We start from the raw sequence: 25,468 nt of genomic DNA on the forward strand, positions 1-25,468 counted from the left end.
TTTAAAATGTTTTAATAAATTAGGACTTTTCATGACAATGAGACACATCTGCTCCTGGCAGCATCAATTACTTCAAGAGGAAGATGGGCATTGAAGAGGCTCCTTAGCCATTTGGGCAAGAAACTTCTCTTGCCTGGACTGCTTAATTGTACATGCAAGACCCACAGAGAAATGACTGCTAAATTTGTCTAAAGGTGAGATGATCCTTCGGGGTTCCTGTTTCATAAAAGAGTCTGCTAGGTATTCTGCAGGACACAGAAAAATGTGACAAACAAACTGCCAGTATAGGTGGAATTGTCTTTGAAATTTCCTGCTTTGTGAAAAAGTCTGCTGGATACTATAGGCCTGTAGGCTGAAGATGGATGCCCCAATGGTACAGAAGAACTTTGGGTGACTGTCCAGGCAGCGAGATGTCTCTGTCAATTCTAGAGTTTGGAAGTTGCTTACAATGTACTTCCGGTTTACTTAGGTAATATTATATCTTTCTGGAGTCTTTGATGGAGTTGAAGAATTTGTAGTTATAGTTTTCCTTAGTTATGATAACAGATAAAGTAGATATAAATATTATAACTGTAATTCTTGCTTGATAACTGTTTTGATATATGTAATTTTACTATGTTAAAGTTAAAGCCTTTTTTTATTTAAACAGAAAAAGGGGAAGTGATGTGGTAGTCCCTTCTGTGTGCTGTGATTAATGAATAAAGAAACTTCCTTGGCCTGTTGATAGGGCAGAACTTAGGTAGGTGGGGAGGACTGGACTGAATGCTGGGAGAAAGAATGGTGGAGTCAGAGAGACAACATGGAGCCACTGGAGACAGTTGCTGGTCAGAACTTTAGCCAGTAAGCCACAGCCATGTGTCAATACACAGATTAATAGAAATTAATATGTAAGAGTTAGGAAATAAGAAGCTAGAGCTAATGGGCCAATCAGTGATTTAATTAATACAGTTTCTGTGTGATTATTTTGGTTCTGGGTGGCCGGGACGAACAAGAGGCTCCCTGAAACACAAAGCCCTCTACAAAAGCAGCAACTGCTTTTAACTACTAAGCCATCTCTCCAGTTCCCATAAGCACTTTTTTCCCCTAAATATCATTATATTTATTTGCTTATTTTACCTATGTGGGTTTATGTGCCATGGTGTGTGTGTGTGTGTGGAGGTCATAGAACAATTTCAAGAATCTATTCTCTCTGCTTTATGGGTCCTGTAGATCAAATTCACCTCCAGTACCAGGGTTGGCAGTAAATACTTTCCCTGCTGAGCACGTCTAGCACCTGCTTCTCTGAAAGCTCTTTTAAACATCAGTGCTGGGGATGCATCAGTTGATAGAACACTTGCTTTTGTATGTCTGACGCCCTGGCTTCAGTCACAACACTCTATAAACCTGAGAGGTGGAGCCAAGAGAATCAAGAGTTTTAAGATTATTTTTGAAGATCATTAAAGATGTGGTGGCACACATCTTTAATCTCAGCTCTTAAGAGGCAGAGGCAGGAGGATCTGTGTGAAATCAAGAGGCCTACCTGGTCTATATAGTGAGCTCTAGGACAGCCAGAACTACATAGAGATACCCTTCCTCAAGAAAACCAAATAAAGGTCCATTTTTAATTACATAGCAAGTTCAAGTCCAACATGGGATACCTGAGGTCCCTTTTTTTCTTTTTAAAATGATCTTGTCTGTATAGTCCAAGTTTTGAATGAAAGGTTTAGTTAAAATAACATAGGCCATTTCTGTGTCTTGAATACATTCTGTCCACATCAAATTTGTGTAGAGTTTTAATTACTCAAATCTTGCAGATATGTATGTGTGAACACACGCATAGATACTGACTTTTCCATGTTACATACATACATTCATAAGTATGGCATTGAAAGGCTGGAGACTTACTCTTCTGTTTAGTAGGGGATCTTCAGGTGATGGTGAGAACTGTAAGACTATTAAAGCACATGAGCTGGTCCTGGGGCCTTTATCATGAAAGACACACAGGTACAGATGAGCATACATGTTCTTCTTCTGCTGAGGTAATCAACACCACCCCAGGATTCTAACATCAAGACCGCATCACAAGACGAGACTCCTAAACCCTGTACCTCCAGAACTTTGAGCCAATACCCTTTTTCTCAAAAGTAACCTGCCTCTAATCTTTTGTTACAGTAATGAAAAAAGGAATAATAACTATTATTGAAAGTTGAAATTCTAACTACCTTTTTGGTTTCAAAAAGAGCACAGAGCCCATGAAATGGTTCAGAAGGTGAAAGCATTTTCCACATAAACCTGGTGACCTGAGTAGTTCCATCCCGAGAACCCAAGTCAAGGTGAGGGAGAGAGCCTAACCCACAGCTGTCCTCTGACCACATGTGAGCTGTGATGCACACACACACATGCCATGATGATGATGATGATAAATTCAAAATATAATAGAAAAATATTCAGAAAAGTGGATCAGTTAGGTAGAGGAGGTGGATATCTGTGGTTCTGAACAGTCCAAAGGGTAAAATGAAGATGGGTGGTTTAGGTAAGCTAGATTGCATCTTGAGAATAATGGAGTAAATTTAAGGAAATGGGAATGGGACAGATTTGATGGGCTGTCTTGACTTTCACCTAGATACTATTCATCGCCTCACTCTTCTGCACCGTCAGTTACATCTGGTATCTGTACACAGAGCTGAGGATGAAAGACAGCCAGAGTGGACGGAGCACAAGTGCACAGGTAAGCAGAGAACTCCTGGAGGTTCTCAGTAAGCCATGCAAGCTCTTAACACTGACCAAGTGTGTGTGTGGAAGCTGATGGGAATAATGTTCTCATAGTTTCCATCTGTTTTTATCACTTCCTCTCCTCTCTTGACACATAAAAGGTTTGGTTGGTTGGTTGCTATTTTGTTTTTCAATTCAGGGTTTCTCAGTGTAGCGCTGGCTGTTGTGGAACTCGCTCTGTAGATCAGGCTGGTCTTGAACTCACAGAGATCTGCCTGTCTCTGCCTCCTGAGTGCTGCGATTAAAGGCATATGTCATCACTGCCCTGTCACACAAGATGTTTTTAATGTAGGAATATTGTTGATGCTACTGCCATTCTTGCTTAGCTTGATTCAGCCAAACGGAAAGCTTTGGCTCCGTGTCACCCATCACTGTTAGTAAAATACAGGTCATGAAGAAGAGTTAGGGAAGGTTCTGTGTCTGCTGACATGAGTTTTAGAGTGACAGGTGTCAAGGGAGAATGTTCTCTGCTGTGCTTCAGTATGTGTGAGTGGGAGCTATTGTTTTGCAGAAGGGCAAAAGGATGCTTATGTGACAGTCAGAAGCCAGGAAGCATCCAGAGAACACTTTTCACTGCACAGCATTACAGTAAAAGAGAGAATGCCAAACCTACGGTGTTTCTGGGTTCTTAGTGTGTGTGTGTGTGTGTGTGTGTGTGTGTGTGTGTGTGTGTGTATTCCACACAGCACACAGACCATCTGTTCTGAGTATTTGGATCCACATTTTAGTAATCTGTCAAGTTGTGCAATCAGCATATCCATTTCAGGATGTTTTCTTTCCCCAATGGTATCTCTCGTGCTATTTGCCATTAAGTCCTTTACATTCTCTGCTCTATGCATTCAAATATATGTGCCTTTCTTCTTTATTCCTGGAACTCGCTTTGTAGACCAAGCTGGCCTCAAACTCACAGAGATCCTCCTGTTTCTGCCTCCCGAGTGCTGGGATTAAAGGCGTGCGCCACCACCGCCTGGCTGTATGTGCCTTTCTATAGACCTGCTTTTCAGGATACTTCATATAACAGTAATACTGTATGTGTGTACATGTATATATGTTTGCTTTTATTTATAACAGTGCTTTTATTTTTATGCTATGATTTTTACTATAGTTGAAGGGAAAGATTTTATTATAGATATGAGAGAGAAAACAGCCAAAGACAACTGGAAGAGTCCAGAGCAGGGAAAGTAGTAGACTGAACATGAATAGGAGAGTGAGTACAAGGAGCGGGAAGGAGACCAAAGGACGAAGAAAGCAAAGAGCAGCACAGTGCTTTTAAAGGTCATTGTTTTCACATGTGCAAACCACTCATTCTTTTTACTGCTGAATAAGTAGCACTTCATTGTGTAGTAAATTGAGTGTCTTATTTTTTTTTAAAGATTTGTTTGTTTATTATGTATACAGTGTTCTGTCTGCATGTATCACTGCAGGGCAGAAGAGGGCACCAGATCTCATTACAGATGGTTGTGAGCCACCATGTGGTTGCTCGGAATTGAACTCAGGACCTCTGGAAGAGCAGCCAGTGCTCTACCCTCTGAGCCCTCTCTCCAGTCTCCGAGTGTCTTACTTTTTTACTCTAGTTCTTTTTTCTTTTTGAGACTGTGTCCCATGTAGCTTAGGCACTTAGGCTGGCTTTGAACCAGCTGCAGCTGGCTTTCAACTTCTGGCCCTTGTGCCTGTACCTCCCAAGTGCTGAGATTATGTATGTGTGCTCAATAGACTAGTGAGTTTCATGTTTCTGATGCTTTGAGAACATCACTGATTCTGATGGGTAATATATTAGTGATTTCTCAGTCTTTATTTTGTTTTCTAAACATTTTTCGTTTGTTTTGTTTTATTTTTTTTCTGAGACAGGATTTCTCTGTATAGCCCTGGCTGTCCTGGAATTTACTCTGTAGACCAGGTTGGCTTTGAACTCAAAAGATCCACCTGCCTCTGCCTCCCGAGTACTGGGGTTAAAAGCGTGCACCACCACATTAGACTTAATATTTTTGTTATTGTTGTTGGTTTGCTTTTGAAAAAGGGTCCCATGTAGCCCAGGCTGCCTCAGATTACATAATCGAGGATGATCTTGAACTTCTGATCTTCTTTCTTCTACTTCCTAAGTGCTGGGATTCCAGGTGTGGACCCACTAAACCCGGTTTATGTGGTGCTGGGATTAGACCCAGGCCCTCTAGAGTGCTAGGAAACATTCCACCAACTGTACTACAAAGCGCAGGCCCGCTTTCATCTTACACATTGTCCTAAATATTCTAACCTTAACTTCTGTAATATTTATCACTTTATGTTTTTTTAAAGTAAAATTCTGCTAAGAGCATGATAAACAATCTGGAAAGCTGCTCCACCCTTTTCTAGGACCTGCAGATTGCTTCTCAGTGAATACAGGGAGTAGCCCAGTAACTATTTGTTGTTTGAGTAAGTGAAAGAGCATGTGGATTAAATGTGTTAGTGTCAGTGACTCAGAGTCATCAGTAATGCGTCAGTGTTGCATTAAGGGTAGAAACAAAAGCACTTCCCTTTAGAGTCATTTAAAACAAGAGTGAGTCCAGATTTGAATTCTCTACTTCATGATTTCTGTGTCTTTTGTCCTGTCTGTTGTATGAGTCTGAATTTGTGCCTGCCTAAGGCTGTCTTGTAACTCTGGCCCTGTGTCTGTCTGTCCCTCCATTAGGGCTTTCTAAGTCTTCTGTGCTATATTCTTATCTAATAGCACAAAAGTATCACCTAAGGAGGCAGGGTAGGAATGTTATAAGATCTTAAATAGAACTTTACAAGGGATGAAGTCACTGTCTCCAACTGACCCAGATAACAAACATCATCATTCTTTACTTTTTTGTATTTCATGTACATTGGTGTTTTGCCTGCATGTCTAACTGTACGAGGGTGTTGATCCCCTGGAACTGGAGTTACAGTTGGGAGCTGCCATGTGGGTGCTGGAAATTGAACCAGGGTCCTCTGGAAGAGTAGTCAATGTTCTTATTCACTGAGCAATCTCCCTAGTCCCACAAACATTATTCATTATCAACTAATATTCAAATATTGAGTTCAATATTTATGGTGGATATTAATTTTAGAAGGTTGCTTCTAATTTCTATATATTTTGTTTTCACAAAATGATGTATATGCATTGTTCTGGGTCACTTGTCTGTTTTTCTTGTTGTTGTTGTTGTTTTTGGGGTTTTTTTGTTTTTTTTTTTTAGACAAGGTTTCTCTGTATAACTTTGGAACCTGTCCTGGAATTCACTCTTGTAGACCAGGCTATCCTTGAACTCACAGAGGTCCACCCACCTCTGCCTCCCGAGTGCTGGAATTAAAGGAGCATGCCACTACTGCCTGGCTGGGTCACTGTCTGATTTATAGCCATGGGTACATCATCTCTCATGTTTTGTTTGTTGAAAAGGCTCTTGCTATGTAGCCCATGCTGGCCCACAGCTCATTATGTAGCCGAGACAGTTAGGCATCAAGTTTTCATCATAAAGTTCAGTATTAATCTCTATAATCCATGCTGCCTCTTCAACACCAAAATCCTGTGATCATGAAAATGTCATCTTTCTTTCCCTTTCTCTCTCTCTTTCTTTCTTTCTTTCTTTCTTTCTTTCTTTCTTTCTTTCTTTCTTTCTTTCCCTTCCTCCCTTTCTTTCTTTCTTTCTTTCCTTCCTTCCTTCCTTCCTTCCTTCCTTCCTTCTTTCTTTCTTTCTTTCTTTCTTTCTTTCTTTTTCTTTCTTTCCCTTTCTCCCTTTCCTTCTTTCTTTCTTTCTTTCTTTCTTTCTTTCTTTCTTTCTTTCTTTCTTTCTTTCCTTCTTTCTTTTTTTCTTTCTCTGTAGCTCTGGAGACTGTCCTAGAACTCGCTCTTGTACACTAGGATGGCCTTGAACTCACAGAGATCCACCTGCCTCTGCTAGGACTGAAGGCACGCACCACCACCACCCGGATTTTCCTTTTTTTTTAGCTTTGTTTAAGACAGTCACTGGTAAGAAAGGGTAGGAACAAATAATGTTCTCTCTTTTTTTCTCTGGTCCTCACTTCCCAGAAAACAGGGTAAAAAAATAAATGAAAATGAAACATGAAAAGTACCCATAAGCAGCATCACAAACAAGATACTACAGTCTCTACAAAAGCATTCAGTGAAACTTCTTGGAGGCAGGATTTTACTATATAGACCAGCCTGGCCTTGAACTCACAGGGAGCTGCTTGCCACTGTCCTCCCTCTCTCTGGGACTAACAGAGTATACCACCACAACTGGTAACAAGTATGTTTGTATCAGTAGCTACTAGCCACAAGTGGCCACTGAGCGCTTGAAATGTAACTGCAAAATGAAGGAACTGAAATGGGGGAACTCAGGCTTTGAACCAGAGTCTCTTACTCTGTAGCCCTGGCTGGGGCAGTATTAGAACTTGCCATGTACTTTAGGCTGGCTTCTAACTTGCAGCCATCCTACTGCCTCTGCCTTTCAAATTCTGGTCTTGGAGGCATATGCCATCATGCCTGACAGGAATTGACATTTTCATTTTATTTAGTTTTAGTGTAAGTAGCTATGTGCGGATAGTAGCTGCTGTGTACAACAAAAACTCCACTCTGCTGCTATTTTATCTTGCCCACTCTGGGCATTCCACAGGCATAGGTGTCTTCTGCACCTTAACCTTGCATGATCTCTCCAGTTAGGAAGGGCCTGTGGCTACTTACCCCTTTCTATGCTTGTTTGTAGGGAAGCAAAGAGCTGGGAGTTTGCTTTCTTCTTTTTGGGTGATAAGTGCCTCAAAGCACAGCAGCTCCCAGAGCTTTGCCCATGACTTCACTCAAAGCCCAGGGCTTGAGTTGGGGCTCCACTGGCCAATTGTGAAAAGCAAAGCCATAGGCCATGAAGTTTCCATCATGATACCAAGTTATGCTTATGATGATAGCAGTTATGCTGCTGCAAATTGTTTAGTCTCTGATGCAAGTGGGGAGTATTCATCTGTCTGTCTGGGAGTGTTATGGATTTGAACCCAAGACTTATCTATGATAAATACATATTCCATCACCCTATGTAATGCAGCATACTCTGTGTGTGGTGTATGTGTAGTGTGTGTGCCTGTGCATCAGTGTGTAGAGATCAGTAGTCAATACCAGCTGCTTTCCTCTGTTGATCTTCACCTTTTTTGTTTTGTTTTGTTTTTCAAGACAAGGTTTCTCTATATAACAGTCTTGACTAAGCAGGGCGGTGGTGGCGCACACCTTTAATCCCAGCTCTCGGGAGGCAGAGGCAGACGGATCTCTGTGAGTTCGAGACCAGCCTGGTCTACAAGAGCTAGTTCCAGGCCAGGCTCCAAAGCCACAGAGAAACCGTCTCAAGAAACCAAAAAACAAACAAACAAACAAACAAAAACCCAAAAAAAACAGTCTTGATTATCCTGGAACTTGCTCTGTAGACAAGGCTGGCCTTGAACTCAAAGAGATCCGGCCTGCCTCTGCCTCCTGAGTGCTGGAATTAAAGGTGCGTGCCACCACCACTTAACGTTCTCCACCTTTTTTGTTTTTGAGATATTTCTTACTGAACCTGGTATTTGCCATTTGTGCTAGTCTGTGAAGCCCCTAGGGTCTGTCTGTCTTCCCTTGCCTCCTCTACAGTGTTAGGGTTGCAGACAAGTACTGCTTATGGTTTCTTGTGTGGGTGCTAGGGTCTGAACTTAGGTTCCTATGCTTGCTCAAAAACCACTTTATCTACTGAACTGTCTCCTAAGTCTCCAGATTTTAAATGTTCCGTACTCTAGCATAGTCTTATATCCAAGGGCTCCTCTGACTCTCTCATGTCCATACTATCCTATTAATACTTTGTGCTGGCCAACTTACACATGGCTTCATTCATCCGTGCCTTTCTGGGCTAAAAGAATAAAACATCCTACGATTTCAAATATGCCTTCATTCCTAAAAGAATTTGTTTCAGCACTCAAGCTTTGGATTAAATTACTTTCTGTAGTCTTCTGGGCTTATTATTGTTGTTGTTTCTCTTTAGCATAGTAATAGAGATAAAACATGACAGTGTTTTATCTATACTAAAGGAACTGACTTTGATGGATTCTATAAACAATATGACTGACAAAGCAGCAGGGCTACTGGAAGTGTGTGTGTGTTTACTGGTGATTGGCGCTGGTCCTGACATTTTTCACTTCTTGTCTTTTCATAGGTGATGAGTCATACTTGTCAAAGTAGTCACATAGTGTTCATCTTGTCAAGGTAAGATTTTTTTTTTCTTCCTGGTAAGGTGACAGAGGAACAAATGCCCTGTTACTCTTCATTTCCACTGTCACTCCTGTGTCTTTATAGAGCATTAAATGATAGGAAGCAACAAACATAATTATTGATTACTTTCTTCCTTTCCCTAGTTTGATATTAGAGAGCTGGGTTTTAGCTCCAACTCTATAACACCAATTCTTTGTGGCTTTGAACGAACCTCTTTCTTGCATTTGTATATATGTGAGTATGTATGTATATATATATATATTATGTATGTGTGTATATATATATATATATATATGCTTATGTTTCGGGTGAATACTTCTATGCTTGCATGTGAAGGAAACTTGATGTCAGCTCCTTTCATTTATCACTCTCTCTTATACACCAAGAAAGCTTGTCAGCATACCTGCTCGTTGGATCAAGCTATCTTATCCTGGTGATTCACATCTCTGTTTCCAGTGTGCTGGAAAACAGGCTGACCTCAAGAGCTATCAGTTTTTTATGTGGGTCCTGGGCATCCCACTGTACCCCACTCCAGTCCTCTAGCTTTACCTGCTGAGCCCCTCTCAAGATCAGTCCTCCTTTGTGTGAGAATCCTAGTCCAGAAAGAATCCAGATCCACACAAAGAAATGGTCACATTGGTTTTAGACTTTATAACTTTGCTCCCAAGTCCCTTCTAGGTCAGTGGCTGTATTTTAAGTGGATAAACAATTGTCTGTTTAAAGAGTAAGCACACAGGAAAGGTAAGGACAGGAATTAATCTGGCCACTGCAGAGTGAAGTAGACCATGCAGAGCTGGTCTACTATAGTTTTGTTTGTTTGTTTTTCGAGACGGTTTCTCTGTGTAGCCCTGGCTCTCCTGGAACTCAATCTGTAGACCAGGCGGCCTCTCAAACTCACAGAGATCCTACTTCTTGCCTCCTGAGTGCTAGGATTGAAGGTGTGCACCACCACCTCATGGCAGTTCCATTGTTTTCTTTCATGTAGATTTTTTCATGTAAATTTTGTTTAGTTTTGCTTTTTTGTGACAAAGTTTTGCTAAGTAGCTCAGACTGGCCTCAAAATCAAGATCCTCCTGCCTCAATTTCCTACATGCTAAGATTACAAGCCTACACCACCACACCCAACATCGCTTAGATTCTGATTTGTTTTCTTTACTCCCACTTAGATTTTATGTGTATTTGCATGTGGGGAGTATGCGTACATGGAAGCAGGTGTTGGGAATCTTAGTCTTCACTTTGCTCCTTGTTTTTTGAGACAGTGTCTCTCACTGAACGTGGAGTTCACCAGTTGACTACACTAGCTAGCCAGTGAGCGCCAGGGATCCGTCTGTCCCTGCCCCATCACTAGCCCAGGCATACAGGTGCACTACCATGCCCTGAGTTTTCACGGGTGGTGGAGATCAAACTGAGATTCTCATGCTCTCATAGAAAACACTTAGTGAGCCAACTACCTAACCACCTTGCCATCCCTTAGATTTCTTCCTACCTCCCTCCCACCTTCCCTCCCTTTCTTTCTTGTTTCCTTTTGGGTTTGGAGACAGGGTTTCTCTGTGAAACAGTCCTGGCTGTCCTGGAATTAACTCAGACTGGCTTTGAATTCACTGAGATCTGCCTGCCTCTGCCTCCCAAGTAGTGTGTGCCACCACTGCCTGACCTAGCAGATTTTTATCTGGCTATAATTCCAAAGATTCTCAAGAAACTATTAAGAGGTCAAGTTAGATATAAAGTCCACTTTACAATGAAGTTCTTTGGGAAATAGAAAATAAGGATAGCTATGGTATTTGAGATGTTTTTCTTCATGTAGGTCAGGTATGGGGAATTGGCGGGGTAATCTAGTCAGAGGAGGAGACTATTTTACAAAAGGGAGAAGGGAATGAACATTTCTGGATAATTGCATAATACATTTTCTCCTCTCAGCCTGATACCTCTGCTGTTGATGACACCTGTATTTTGTCTGGGCAATGTGTATGAATGTTTCCACAACTTTAGCCAGAGCCACAGGTAAGGAAGGACTAACTCGGGTTTTTATGTTCTGCATACTTTCTAGCCAAGATGTTTTGTTTTGGTGTTTATGACTTCTGGGAAAAGACCATAGATTCAATACCATTATAATTAAAATATGTATTGTTTAATTGCTAGCAGGGTGAACAATCTCTGAAGCAAATTTTAGGTTGCTATGCAGGAGGGCTATGGGAAAGATGATTAAAGAGGAAACCACATGAAGACCTTCAATATCTATGTAAGCAAATAAAAATGTTTTGTTCTGCCAAGTTAAGTGGTTAAAGCACCTCAGAACAATCTTTGCGTGTCTGCATAAGTAAGTTACAGAAACAACAACAACAAAAGCAATGACTGTACATTTTTGGGTAGGTATCACTGAGTTAGGGGTACTGGTAGGGTCCAAGAAGACCCAAACAACCCAAAATACACAATAACTCATGCAAAGCAAGATCCAACAGTACAGACCTGGGAGCTGACTGTGTCACTGAGCATTCATTTCAGCAAATATTGTTTTTAATTTTGTTTTTTCATTGATATTTATTGAGCTCTACATTTTTATCTGTTCCCCTCCCTGCCTCTCCCCTTCCCCCTTCAACCCTCCCCCAAGGTCCCCACGCTCCCAATTTACTCAGGAGATCTTGTCTTTTTCTACTTTCTACTTCCCATGTAGATTAGATCTATGTAAGTCTCTCTTAGTGTCCACATTGTTGTCTAAGTTCTCTGGGATTGTGGTTTGTTTTCTTTGCTTTATGTTTAGAAACCACCTATGAGTGAGTACATGTGATAATTGTCTTTCTGTGTCTGGGTTACCTCACTCAAAATAATGTTTTCTAGCTCCATCCATTTTCCTGCAAAATTCAAGCTGTCGTTATTTTTTCTGCTGTGTTAGTACTCCATTGTGTAAATGTACATTTTCCTTATCCATTCTTTGGTCGAGGGGCATTTAGGTTGTTTCCAGGTTCTGGCTATGACAAACAAAGCTGCTGTGAATATAGTTGAGCACATGTCCTTGTGACACGATTGATTTTTTTTGCACTGTCTCTGCTATGTGATCAAGTATTTAAACAGAGAAACCACAAATGTCTGTACCGAGTTGCACTTGTATTTCCGCCACCCTGGATGAAAGATTAGGGACTTTCCTAGGGACACTGCTCTGGGGTCCATTGCCTGCTCTCACTGGTTGTTCTACTCAACTGTAGCGGGGCAGCATGCCCACCATTCCTGTCTCACCTTGCCAGCCAGGATGCTAGTGATGTCAGTTACCCAGGGAGGTCTTGGGAACTTAAACTTTATTTCAGTTTGCTTTTCAAGATGAAATTTTTATTCAAAATGGCTTCAATTTGGTTCCTTCTTATACTGGGAACTTATCTTCCAGGGACTGGAGTCATCAACAGACAACTGGTGGGTACCAAAATGGTTACCTAGCATAAAATGGAGCTTCTTTAGCCATAACTGTTTCTTTTACTTGTGGATGTAGCTAGCTCAGGCAGTAGAATGTTTGCTGAACTTACACAAAGTCTTGAGTTGGATCCCCAGAGCTGCATATAGTGTGTGTGGTGGTGCACACCTGACCTCAGCACATAGGAGATGGAGACAGGAGGTCAGAGTTTCGAGGCCAACCTGAACTACTTACTAGTTTGAGGCTAGCCTGGACTACATCAGACCCTGTCTCAAAAAAATTGCTTGTTTTGGAAATGGTTTCTAGATATTATAATATGATGTAGTCAGGCTGAAGAAACACAAGGAAATAGACAGTCTAGAGTGACTCAAGGTATTTTATTTGTGGGAAGGAACAGGGTGTTATAGTGATAGGTAAGAGCCCGTTACTCACTGTGCTGGGTAGTTTCCTGTCATCCTGACACAAGCTAATGGCCTCAGATTGGAGGGAGCCTCAATTGAGAAAGGGCCCCCATAAGATTGGGCTGCAGGCAAGCCTATAGGACATTTTCTTCATTAGTTATTGATGTTGGGGGGACTAGTCAATTGTGAGTGGTGCCACCCCTGAGCTGGTGGTCTGTGGTTCTATAACAAATCAGGCTGAGCAAGCCATGAGGAACAAGCTGGTAAGCAGCACCTTTCCATGGCCTCTGCATCAGCTCTGCCTCCAGGTTGCTGCCCTGACTTACTTTAGTGATGGACTAAGATGTGGAAGAGTAGACCAAATAAAGCCTTTCATCCCCTGCTTGCTTATGGTCATGTGTTTATCACAGCAGTAGTGACCTCACTGAGACATTCAGGTTTGGTTTTGTTTCTCTTGTCTTTGTCACATCATCTCTTCCCAGGTGTCTCCTAATGCACTCGCCTCCGTCAGCCATGATCGAACCCCTGCCTTCCACCAACACATCTGTCTGCAGTATGCTCTATTTTTATGGTGTCACTGTTTTCCTGGCCAGCTTTTTCTTCAGCCTCCTCCTCATCATGGTATGGTACCACCTGTTTGTTACTGCTTCAAGGATGGACAGAGAGAGATAGGCCGTGTTCCAAGACTGGAACACTACAAGAGGCCTTTCCCATGGTCCAGCACCAGGGAAGTGACCGTGGCTGTGAGGGTGTAGTTCAGCTAGTAGAACACTTCCCTAGAGTGCGTGAGAGCATGGGAATCAGAAGTTCAAAGTCATCCTTAGCTTCATATAGCCAGTCTGGGCTGTGTATGAAATTCTTTCTCCAAAAAAAAAGGAAGAAAGGAAGTGACAAGGATTTGTTGACAGTGTAATTACTGCCCTTGTTTTTTAGACTTCCCCAAATCATATGATAAGCAGGAAAAAAAAAGCTTATATTAGTTAGGTGACAATCATGTTCACTCTAGAATTAATGTGTTTCTTTGATTCCCATGAGGACCCAGAGTAGAAAGATCACACAACATGGATGTATCCTTTATGTAAGTGACATTCTGTGACATAGAACCTGTGCTTTGATTTAATTTCCCAGATAATGAAAGCACGGGTTTTTCTTTTTTCTTTCTTTTCTTTCTTTTTTTTTTTTAACCTCAGAGACAATTTCTTTAGTCCTGGCTGTCCTGGAACTCACTCTGTAGACCAGGCTGGCCTCAGACTCAGAGATCCTCCCGCCTCTATCTCCAAGTTAAAGGTGTGCGCCACCATTGGTTGACTGAGAAGAGATTCTCTCTCTCTCTCTCTCTCTCTCTCTCTCTCTCTCTCTCTCTCTCTCTCTGTCTGTCTCTCCCCCCTCTCTCTTTTGGTTTTTCAAGACAGGGTTTCTCTGTGGCTTTGGAGCCTGACCTGGAACTAGCTCTTGTAGACCAGGTTGGCCTCGAACTCACAGAGATCTGCCTGCCTCTGCCTCCTGAGTGCTGGGATTAAAGGCGTGCGCTGCTACTGCCGAGCGAGAAGAGATTTTTTTAAAACTCCTTTTTACTCAGAGTTGAGAATTTAGTATTAGCCTTTGTACTGATAAACTTCAGGGCATGAAGTATAAAACATAGTCTCAAAGAATCACTAATAAGATATTTTAAGAGATGGACTAGTTAGAACTCACTTTAACTTCCTGGATGGGAATGCAAGTTATGAGTACAATGCTTGCCTATTATATACAAGTCTGTGGATTTGATTCCCACCTCTACAAGAAAACAACACGCCTTCCCATATATATTGTGATTTGTTTAAGGTTGGGAAAGCCAGAGGTTGATGATGTTCACACACTGAACATAATTAAAAGTTTGGTTAGTATCTGTTTGTCTACATGAAAATTCCCACTGGGTAATTCTCCAAAGTCTGTTCTCATGGTAAAGAAGGAGAGTGACTTTTCCTGGCAGGAACTCCTTGCAGAGTGAGCCTTCGAAGATGTTGGGAAATTTGACTAAGCCACAGGCCTACTTACTCACAGCTACACTCATGTTTAGGTCTTGCTCATCCATGCCCAGTCATTGTATAAGAAGCTTGTGAAATCGACAGGCTTTCTGGAGAGTGAGCAGTGGACAGTGATTTACATTGTGGGCCAGCGAGTGCGCTTCTTCCCGGTGGCCTTTGTATGCTCCTGGGGCCCAGGTTGGTATCTTAGTAAAAGGAATTGGGAGGTGAAGGAAGTGGGTATGGGTTTCATCAAACAAAATGATCTCACTAAAATCATGACTGTATATTCCTAACCAGTATGTAAATTTTATTTATTTACTTATTGCTTTATTTTTTGAGACAAGGTCTCATTATGTAGACCCCAGTGGCAATGGCCTCAAACTCACCAGAGGTACACCTACAGTCTCTGTCTCAATGCTAGGATTAAAGACCTGTACGAGTCCACCTGGCATTAATTTGCAAGTTTTAATCAGTACAGACCAGAAATCAAGGCCAAAGTCTCAGTGGTTTACATAACTGGTTAATCTCAGTGCTGATCTTCAGTTCCCTGTAGCTTCTGTTGATGGGATGTGCAGGCGTGTGCACTGAGAGCTGACAGCAGTTCACACATTGTGTATTTGCAGCTGCCGCACTGTTGATCATAGAGCTGACCAAACCACAGGACACCTCCCTGCACATGGCTTTCTCTGTGCTCCAGGTAACCTCTTCCAAAGCCAGAATCTTTTGTCTTGCACCTTTGTGCCTGGTTCTCTCACACTGCCATTTAGAGGGCACACAGGTTTTTTCCTTCAGTATATTCATTTGTGCATTGCAAAAGAGAACATCTAATGTTTATGGTTACTAATGAAGAATATAACCATTTCCTGAAAGGCTAGTCTAAGTGTTTCTGGGTATAGTTTGGAGCACATTTATCTCTGGGCAACTTTGTTTTGATATATTGAAGATATGGTTGGTAGAATAAGCTCTCCCAGGGTATACATTCTTGTGAGGCACTGATGGTGATGCTCTCCCATCCAGAGTGAATCACATGGCACAAATTACCTGTGTGTAGTGAGTGAAAACAGGAGAGGAATTTTTTGCTTTTCCTCTTTCCTCCATTATCAGAAGAAAACTTTTTAGAACAGTTGGCAGTTGAAGCCATTTTCTTGTCCTCATATAAATACTAAAAAGTGTGACAGCCTTCAGCTGTCCGCAGCAGGACGCAGTGTGAAGAGTTTAGATGAGCTCGTGCACAGTGCAGCAGCTCCAGTGACGACGCTGCACAGAGGGTTGAGCTCCACCATTCTTCTCTCTTCCAGGCTCTCACAGCAGCATCCCAGGGTCTGATCAACTGCATCATATATGGCTGGACACAGTGCAAGTTCCAGCAGCTAAAGCGTGAACCTCGCCGTGATGCAGATACTCAGACTCCATTGCTGTGCTCACAGAAGAGACTCTATAACAGGAACCTAGACCCACTGGAGTTTTCTCTTGCTTTTGCTTCCAGCTCTTCCACTATTCTTTGAAACTATGGAACTGGAACATCCCGGAAGTGAATGTTTCATGTGAGTGGATTCTGCAGGTCTGCAGGGAACACTCCATCTTTTCTGGCATACCCCAGACTGAAGAACTAAAAGGGAATGTAAGCTATGGTCAGTAACAATTCTGGGTGAATTAGGAAGGATCTCTCCAGTTGCTCATTCAGGGAGATATAGCTACTTTCTATCTAAGAGATTCATTACTTTTTCAAATACTAGATTTATTTACATCTCTTCAAGAAAAAAATAAATTTCAGGTTCACATATATGTGTGTCATTTGCAAATTCTGCTCCACAAAAACAAGGGAAGTAGGAAGCCGTGCAACAAGTTGCAGGTGTGCAGTTGGGGCTGTTGCAGTGAGGCTGCATGGAGACCTGGGAATGCCCACACAGCCAGAATTCTCGGCCATATACCTCATTTGTAGGATTTTAGTGTTTTTTCAACAATTTTATATAGAATTTTTTAAACTTTTTTTTTGTTTTCAACACCTGTGGCTTTGGAGCCTGTCCTGGAACTAGCTCTTGTAGACCAGGCTGGCCTCGAACTCAGAGATCTGCCTGCCTCTGCCTCCTGAGTACTGGGATTAAAGGCATGAGCCACCACCGCCCAGCTTGATTTTTTAAAACTTTATCTAAAAATATAAGTAGATTTGGTGGCTGTATCCATCTGAAATATTTATGACTAAGCAAAGCTTCCTTAGTGACCAGTAGAGCTATGGTGGCAGAATTGTATGTCCTATACATGGTGAGAGGAATTGGTCACAGTTGCTATGAAAACCACAGAGGTCCCATAGTTAGAGCCATGGCTCCCAGGACAGTAGTAAGGCAGTAGTCACCACAGCTCAGCCAGCCCTAGTATTCTTAGTGTTCCCAACATCATATTCCTTGAGCCCTACCAAGCTCAAGGCAGCTTTCTGCTTTCTCCACAACATTGGCTGTCAGCCCAGTATCTAGACAGTTCCCGAGCACTTCTTTCACAGAAATACTGGTGGTGTTTCCAGGTAACAGTGAGATCAGAAGGTCTCCAGGATTTAGGTCAGAAGAAACAGCCTTATATAATGAACAGAAGTGACCTAAAGTGAGTTTCCTGAGCACACCCAGGTCAAAAATTCTGCCACAGGGAGTGGTGGGAAATGTACTAGCTGACAGAACCCAAAAGAAAGCCCTTTGCCTTGACTTGAGGGTTTTGTCTGCATTCAGTCTATAATAGTTAAAGTCAAAACAGAATGCATATCTATTTATAAGAACATGGTGTAAATAACTATGGATATACTAATATGCCTTGGAACTCTAGTAATAAAGAATAATTTAAGAAAAACATCATCTGGGCAGTGGTGGCACAAGCCTTTAATTCAGCACTCAGGAGGCATAGACAGGCAGGTCTCTCTGAGTTTGAGACCAGCCTGGTCTACAAGAGCTAGTTTCAGGACAGGCTCCAAAGCTACAAAGAAACCCTGTCTCAAAAAACAAAACAAGAAAAAAAATCATTGCTATGTAAGGCTTAGTGAGTTGCCCACTTTAGAAAAAATAATAGGCTTATTTATAAAATATGGTCCTCAAATATATATTTATATGAACATGGAAAGGATTTGTAAAATGTGGAAATAGGTTCACAGAGATTTGCAGAACAAGGGTTCTGAGACCTATAGCCAATACAGAAGGGAAGACAGGGCATGGTGAGCAAGAGAAATGAAGACATCTTTTGTTAAAGGAAGGAGCATCCAGAATCCAACGAATTCACAGAGGTGAGACCAGCGTTGTAAGAGTGTGCATTCTCAGTGCAGGCTTAACAAGGCATGCTCACGGTTGGCATCTGAGCACACTTCCTAGGCCATGTCCCTCCAGATGAGGTTGCCTTCCAGCATTCTTAAACCACATTCTTTTTCCCTCATTGTCTTCCCAACTTTTGTGACATTAAAATCCTTTCTTTTCTTTCCTTCTTTTCTTTTTTTTTTTTAAAGACAGGGTTTCTTTGTGTAGCCTTGGCTGTCCTAGAACTCACTTTATAAACCAGGATGGCCTTGAACTCACTGAGACCTGCCTGTGTCTGCCTCCCAAGTGTTGGGATTAAAGGCATGCACCACGACCACCCAGCTTAAAATCCTTTTTTTTATGATGGTAAACATCATAACAACCTCAAGTATGGATTTTACCTATCCACATTAAAAACAGTTCAGCTGTAATCTGAGTCAAGTCTATAAATCCTGTCTTTACACCATTCTAAGAAAGTGAAGTTGAGATTTGCCTTCATATGAAGTGAAATCACAAAAAAGATTTTCTCATATTTAAAAACAATTTTTGCCTGTAGCTCTGATTAAACAAATAAGCCTTTGAAATGCCTCTAATTACAGTTCATCCTTTCATTATGTCCATAAACTTCAAAGACCCAGAATCAAGGCTGGTGTTGGAGTGCTTCCCCTGCAAAAGTGGTGACATCTTCTAGAATAACATGCTAGATGGTGCAGGGCATGTGCTTATGGGATAGAGAAGTGGAAGACTCCTTTCCCCACACACAGGGAAGGCATGATTGGTATGATATGGGAATTTTGAAGCTGGCTCTCAAAGGAGGGTTAAAGCTTATTTTTACTTCTTTTCTATTGGTGGAAAAAGAACTGTTTTTCCCCTTTGAAAAAACACTTGACTAAGCTGTTCTCCACTTAATCATAATGACAAAATTCCATTTCAGAAGAAATCTGGAGAAACAGTAAGCCATTTTCCTTTTCAAATAAAAGTAACACTTTTATCTCCATGTGATATCTTACACCTGTAATCTCAGGACTCCAGAGGCTGAGTTAGAAAGATTACTTTGAGGTTGAGGCTGACCTGGGCTATGTAGTTGGAAGTCAGTCCCTTGGCTACATGTGCGAAACACTATATCAAAAACAAACAAAAGTAACACTTTGTTTTCATCAAATACAGAATTGTATCAATTTGGGGTTACCTTCTTTTATTTATTTTTTTCAACTGAACTCCAAGCAAGGTAGTTCAATTTGACTAATGGGATGAGAAAAGATGTGAGGTCAGGCCAAGGAGAGACGGGTCTGCTCCTGGACCCCCAAGGACAACATGACCCCTGGGCACGAGCATCACTGTCTGCAGCATCTGTTCCACACTGTACCTTCCCTTTGTTCCTCTCAAGTCTGAAGACACATCTAGAATCTGGAATTGGCTTTAGGAAACTAAGGAAAGTGCTGGGGACTTGGCTGGCCAGAGGCGCCCAGAGAAGGCAGGGAGGAGGTGGCAGGGTGTGGCCACTCTGTTGGGGAGTGTGGTCCTATAGTGGCATCAACACGTCAATTACTGAACTTCTTCCTCATGATGCTGCAAACACATGGCAGGATGACTTATGAGAAAGGCTGTCCTTTCTACAGTCAGAACATAAAGTAATTCTGTTCAGCTTCATTTTGTTTTTCGGATAAGTCTTGCTAAGTAACCCAGGCTGGCCTTACACTTTCAGTCTCCTTGCTAAGCCTTCTGAAGAAAGCTGGTACTATGGCAAACAGCACCATCAATACTTACTTAGTGCTGCCTGCTGCTGCTTCCTCTTCAATATGTGATTGTTTGTTTATTGTTTAGTGCTCATGTATGTGCAGATGGGGGTGCCTACGCATCTGCATACAGGGTAGAAGAGGTGTTCAGTGTCCTCCTCTATGATTCTTGGCCTATTCCTTTGGTCTATTCTTGGTCTATTCTTTCCCTAAACCTAGAGCTTGCATTCTCTGGGCTAGAAACCATCTAACTCCAGTGAACCTCCTGATCTTGCCAGTTTGGATTATGGGCATGTACAAGATACCTGTCTTGTCTCTTGTCAGGTGAGTGCGGGAATCTGAACTTCATGACTGTACAGCAAGCACTCTTTGTCCTAGAGATGTCGCTCATGTCTGTAATGCTGACTTCTTAACTCAAGATTCAAAGTTAGGCCTTCTTCCTTATGAGGTACAGCCTTTACCACACAGCTACAGAACTGAACGTAATAAATACATTACAAGGAACCCGAAGGCATATCTAATGTTAAGAGTTTTATTTAAAGACTCATCCCTTGAATATATTTTTGGGCAAGCCAGAACACTGAATCTTGTGGAAATTACCCTTACATAATAGGTAGTTGTTACTTGGAATAAAAATCCTGGAGATGGTGATAAATTCAGGAGCACCAGACAATCAATGTGGAAGAAAGCATGTCCTAAAATACAGCTTCTGGTGACCAAAAGAATTAGCCCAAAGATACAAGAACCTGATGTCCAAAGATACATGTGACAAGTTCAAATGAAACATGAAAACTAGAGTACTGAAATACTGACTATGGAAACACCCATCAACCAAATGGTAAGGACAGAGCCTCCTGCCTCGCTTGCAAGTGTATCCGTAGGCCCTGGAGTCCCGGGGAGGGATCACAGCTGGCAGTTTGTGCAGCCTTTGCTTTACTGAGCCTCTCATTCTCAGGGCTGCAAGAGGCTTGGCTGTTGGCTTTATGTTCCCCTAGTTATTCCTCTCCCTCATCCTCTTCTTCCTCTTCTGTTTCTTTCTCCTCCTCTTCCTCTTCTTCCTCTTCTTCCTCTTCTTCTTTTTCTTCTTCTTCTTCTTCTTCTTCTTCTTCTTCTTCCTCTTCCTCTTCCTTCTCTTCCCCTTCCTCAGCCTCTTCTGGAACCTTTTCTAACTCTGAAGGCTCTCTTTCATAAGGAGTCTCTGACTTACTGTACGCAATCATGATGCATACAATTATAAAGAGTATTGTGAGTATCAAAATAGCAGAAAGAACTATCAGTTTTAAGTTAAGTACCAAGTCTTTACCTTCATCTTCAGGTTTTTGACTCTCAGCTTCTGAAGGATTTTCATCTGACAGTTCGGGAGTGGGACCACTGTCCACACTGCCTCCAGTTCCTTTATGTCTGCAGTCAGGGGGTGCAAAGCCATATGAACAATGGCAGTGCCCTAAATCATTGCAAACTCCATGTTCACTACACAGTTCCTTACTGCAGGAAGGGTAGGTGGAGAACGTGTCGTTGTCTTCACAGATGAAATTCTGACACACCTTATATGAGCCACAGTTGGTCAGGTTCTTCACATAGCCTTTGTCAGGGATGTCTGTTTCATCACCAGGAGCATCCATGCTCCAGCACCAGTTCACTTTGTGAGGGACTTGGATCAGTGTGTGTTTGTGTTTGATTGGTGGTAAGAAGCGTAATTCTGTACATATAAGTTTCCCACATAGACTGTTTTGATCTGAACAATTAATATATGTTCCTGGAGACTCAGAAGAAGGCCCACAATTTCCAAATCGGTTCCCTCTGCTGTTTAGGGAACTGTAGCATTCATCAGAGGCAGATTTTGCACCATACCCAAAAATACGTGAGCATTGAGAGCTAGGGTCCAGGCACTGACCCTCAAAGCAGAAGTAAACTTCATGACATACAGAGCCATCTCTCACTACCCTGTTCTCAGGACACACTGCAGAGGTCCCATTACAGTATTCTTCGAGATCACAAATTCCATCAGCAGGACGACAAACCTGTCCCTTCTTTTTAAATTTACATTGAAAACAGCAAAGTTCATTATTACACTCTGCACCCTGCTTAAATTTACAGTTTTCATCACAACATTGGTTACTGGCACAGCTGTTACCACAGTCACACTCCTCTGACTCCTCCACCACACCGTTTCCACAACTGACATCTCTGCTCTTGCGGCTTTGGTGCCAAGGCTTGTCAAGCAGGCAGGCCCCTCTGTGGTCATGGAGGAAACGGTAGAAGTCGTTAGAGCTGCAGTTGCTGAAGCCACTGTCCTTGGCGATATCCTCGTGCATGAGGCAAAAGTGCTTAGGGTCACAGGCACAGGCTGGGTGGTCGTGCTGGATTCCCAGGTTGTGCCCCAGCTCGTGGGCCACGAGTGCCGCAAACAGCAGGACATCTTCATGATGGAAGGCCTCCACAGCTGCTGCAAACCCACCAGAACAGGCGCCATCGAGAAACGCCTGGCCCTCGTTCTCTCCTGGGTGATGCCCGACAATCAAGTGTGCCACATCATGTCTGACACGGCCTAGAAGCTCCTCCCGTCTCCAGCGATTGAAATTCCTCAGTGTAGCCTGCAGGTCCACCGGGGCCTCTATCAGGTCTCCCTCTGTCCAGACTTCCATGCCCACCAGCACCACCTCTGTGTTTAGTCCCCTAGTGAAGCTGTTGGCCAGAGCAATGATGTCCACTACTGCCCGGACCGTCTCGGTGACGTTGCTGCCCCACATCTGGAACCGCTGATGGTTGACCACAACAAACATCTCCACATACTTGGTATGTGACCACAAGTCAGAGAGTTCCTGCAGGTCATCGGGTTTCCTGCTCCTCTGTTGCTGGCTAGTGTCCCCTGGGCTGTCTCTGGGAATGACATTGCAGGAGACTCGAGACTGATGTGCCACAGTGTACAGGATGTGTTCGAACCCTTTGGAGGAGAGCATAGGCTCGATGCTGTAGGATGTTTCCTCCTTGATCAGGATGCCCCTGAGGCCTGAGCAGATGTTGACAGAGGCAAAGGAGCCTGGCACCCCTTCCATGTAACCTTCATAGTGGCAGTCCTGTGAGAGAAGAGGCATTTCTTGCCCCAGGACGCCATTGTGGTAACTGTAGACTGGGAAGTTCCTCACAGAGTGGTCTCCCTTTACCTCCAGGTGAAGCAGCTGCTGCCGGCCCTGCATCAACAGCATGTAGGACACCCTTCCTCTGGGATCTTCACTCCCCTTGACTGGCAGTCTCTTGGGGATGACCGTTTCATAGGAAGAGTAATATACGGATCCTATGTCACAGAACGTACTTGGAAGAAAAATTAACAGCACCAGGAGCAACATGGCCACCAGCCTGACACACGAATGTTCTGACATTTGCCCCAGCCTTAGCCTCTCCTTCTGGGAAGCCCAAGTCTAAAGTGCTCCTGCAACCTTTATACAGAGCCACATAGGGTTTCCTTGGAAGTGAAAGAGGAGGCTGAGTGTATCACTGTGACCCTGTCTACCATGGCCCTCCTGAATATTTTGATGCTATGGGCCTGTGTATTAAGCAGCAGTGGTGGCAGCCACTCTCCCCGACACTGAGCCCCTGGTATTACCCTCCTAGCTATACTGGGTAGCTAAGTAGTGGTTACTTCCCACCTCTGTGAACTTAGCTTGCTAACTGGGTCTCGTCCTGGTGTCTCTGACCTCTGTGCCCTTTCAGATCGCCTCCATTATTGGTGGCTTCTTTCAGAGTCAGCTCTAGTGCTCCATCGATCAGTTCCTTTGACAAGATGGAGAGGATGTACGGTGACAGACTCTGAACTCTATAACGTGAGACCACCTTGAAAGAGGATATAACATCTCCACGGCTCACTCAGCAGGGCCATATAGAACACCCCTCCCCCACGGCTCTCCCACTCTTCCTGTTGTCAGTTGCTCAGCTAACCCCAGATGTTCCAGATCAGGTATCCTGGAGGTACCTTAGGTGCACACACTCTGTTATTTGTGTCCTGACCTCTAAAGCCCTTGTTCAATAGACAGGAGCATCCTAACGCACTCAGAGAGGGGAGACCAGGCTGTTAGATCAGGCCAGTGAGCTAACTCCCTAAACTGTGTTTCAGCCTGTGGGGAAGACACTAGTCACTCTGTCTCTAGATTTGGCTTCTCAGATGCTGTGGATGATGGCTGGGTACCCTCCCCATATGTGTGTTTGTGTCCACAGTGGCTGGCATCTCTAAGGCGTCCCCCTCTTGATAGTCACCTGACACATTGATCCTCTAGGGTTATGTGTGGATTGTATGTGTTTCTTTGTTTATGTGGCAGGGTTTTGCTGTGTAGCCCCAGCTATCCTGAAACTCTTAATCTTCCTCCTAGTCCTGACATTTGATGGGATTACCTGTGTGAGCCTTTCTTCTGGCCTCCATGCACAAGAGTCCCATAAACTCACGCAGGTATGCGTGCAGACACACATTAAGTTCTCACAAGATATATTTGTGTATCCCTGGGGGATGCATTGCATTAATTCTGTGTGTGTAAACAATGCACAATAATTAAAGTGGGGAGTATTTCTAGCTCTTCAAGTATTAATTGCCATTATATGTTGGGGATATCATACTTCTTGACTAACTTTGAAGAGTATTACATTGTTTTAACAGTTTACCCACAGTGCTGCCAAAAACTGGAACTAAACCTAGAAGCAATTCTCTGTGTTTGTGAATCTTACAGAACTGTTTTCTACTCCCTTTCCTCCACCCAGCCTCAGGTGACCACCACCCAGCCTCAGGTGACCACCACCCAGCCTCAGGTGATCACCCAGCCTCAGGTGACCACCACTCACTCTGCTCTTTAGCAAGATTAAACGTTTCAGTTTCTGCAGAGGATTAACACACGTTATTTCTCTTGCTGTCTGACTTACTTCATTTGGTGTGACCTCCAGTTCCCTCTACATTATAGCAAGTGAGTAAGCTGGCTGTATATCTCTGGTATAATTGTCCACCTTCAGAAATACAACCAATTGTGGAGTTGCTAGATCTTATAGATCCTATCCTTGTGTATTGTGAGGACTCTACATAGGGTTTTCTGTAATAGCGGTGCTATTCACATCCCCTTCAACAAGGTGTACAAATTCCCTTCCCATTGCATGAGTGTTTGGTTTTGGTCTCCTGATTTGATTTCTAACGCCTCAGTAACCACTGTGGTTGGGCACTGTTTCATACATTTGTTGGTGATTGAAGGTTTTGTTGGGTAGAATGTTTATCTTTTGAGATATCTCAGGATGAATCACAGGTTAGTGTGGAAATAACCATTGTAGCCCAGGGTGTCTTCCAATTAGAAATCCCCTTGCTTCAGTCAGGGGTGGTGGCACATTCCTTTAATCCCAGCCCTCAGGAGGCACAGACTGGTGCATCCCTGTAAGTTGGGGCCAGTTTGCTCTACAGAGTAAGTGAGTTCCAAGACAGCCAGGGCTACACAGAGAAACCCTGTCTTGAAAAGCAACAAAAAAAGAAAAAGAAAAGAAAGGCAGAAGGAAGGGAGGGAAGGAAGGAAAAAAAGAAGGAAGGAAGAAAAGGAAAGAAAGAAAGAAAGAAAGAAAGAAAGAAAGAAAGAAAGAAAGAAAGAAAGAAAGAAAGAAAGAGAAAGAAAGAAAGAGGAAAAAAAGCTCCCTGGCCCCCTGCTTGTGTTTCAAGTGATGGGGTTT

The 25,468-nt window shown here is 42.9% G+C and overlaps 2 protein-coding genes across 12 annotated transcripts in view; one reads left to right on the forward strand and one right to left on the reverse strand.

Moving 5' to 3' along the window:
* Positions 1 to 20,364, forward strand: part of Tmem116 (transmembrane protein 116) — a 60,652-nt gene extending 40,288 nt beyond the window's left edge. For 8 of the 11 annotated variants that reach the window (XM_038346342.1, XM_038346345.1, XM_038346336.1 and 5 more), the window contains 7 exons: positions 2,603 to 2,707; positions 8,910 to 8,959; positions 10,883 to 10,966; positions 13,249 to 13,387; positions 14,826 to 14,970; positions 15,399 to 15,472; positions 16,074 to 16,558. In XM_038346342.1, the coding sequence (XP_038202270.1) occupies positions 2,603 to 2,707; positions 8,910 to 8,959; positions 10,883 to 10,966; positions 13,249 to 13,387; positions 14,826 to 14,970; positions 15,399 to 15,472; positions 16,074 to 16,280 (804 nt within the window). In that variant the 3' untranslated portion in view covers positions 16,281 to 16,558. Of the gene's footprint in view, positions 1 to 132; positions 195 to 2,219; positions 2,313 to 2,602; positions 2,708 to 8,909; positions 8,960 to 10,882; positions 10,967 to 13,248; positions 13,388 to 14,825; positions 14,971 to 15,398; positions 15,473 to 16,073; positions 16,559 to 20,104 lie in introns of those variants that run through there. The other 3 variants (XM_038346337.1, XM_038346347.1, XM_038346346.1) reach the window with 3 other exon arrangements.
* Positions 20,365 to 20,775: 411 nt separating this feature from the next.
* Positions 20,776 to 24,907, reverse strand: LOC121677329 (disintegrin and metalloproteinase domain-containing protein 1b-like). Its single transcript, XM_042055835.1, has 3 exons — positions 24,872 to 24,907; positions 24,494 to 24,640; positions 20,776 to 23,181 (listed from the first exon to the last, which is right to left on the reverse strand). The coding sequence occupies exons 1-3, from the start codon at positions 24,905 to 24,907 to the stop codon at positions 20,776 to 20,778; spliced, it is 2,589 nt and encodes an 862-aa protein (XP_041911769.1).
* Positions 24,908 to 25,468: the final 561 nt, after the last annotated feature.

The sequence above is a fragment of the Arvicola amphibius genome, chromosome 10, assembly GCF_903992535.2.
Source record: "Arvicola amphibius chromosome 10, mArvAmp1.2, whole genome shotgun sequence".
Lineage (NCBI taxonomy): Eukaryota > Metazoa > Chordata > Mammalia > Rodentia > Cricetidae > Arvicola > Arvicola amphibius.

What these genes read in the sequence shown, in the direction of transcription:
- LOC121677329 (XM_042055835.1), bottom strand. Translation starts at nt 24,907, where the DNA reads ATGGGAAGGGAATTTGTACACCTTGTTGAAGGGGAT. An exon ending in TACACCTTGTTGAAGGGGAT is followed by an intron (nt 24,641 to 24,871) that starts GTGAATAGCACC and finishes AATCCTCTGCAG; the next exon opens with AAACTGAAACGTTTAATCTT. An exon ending in AGGGAGTAGAAAACAGTTCT is followed by an intron (nt 23,182 to 24,493) that starts GTAAGATTCACA and finishes GCTTCCCAGAAG; the next exon opens with GAGAGGCTAAGGCTGGGGCA.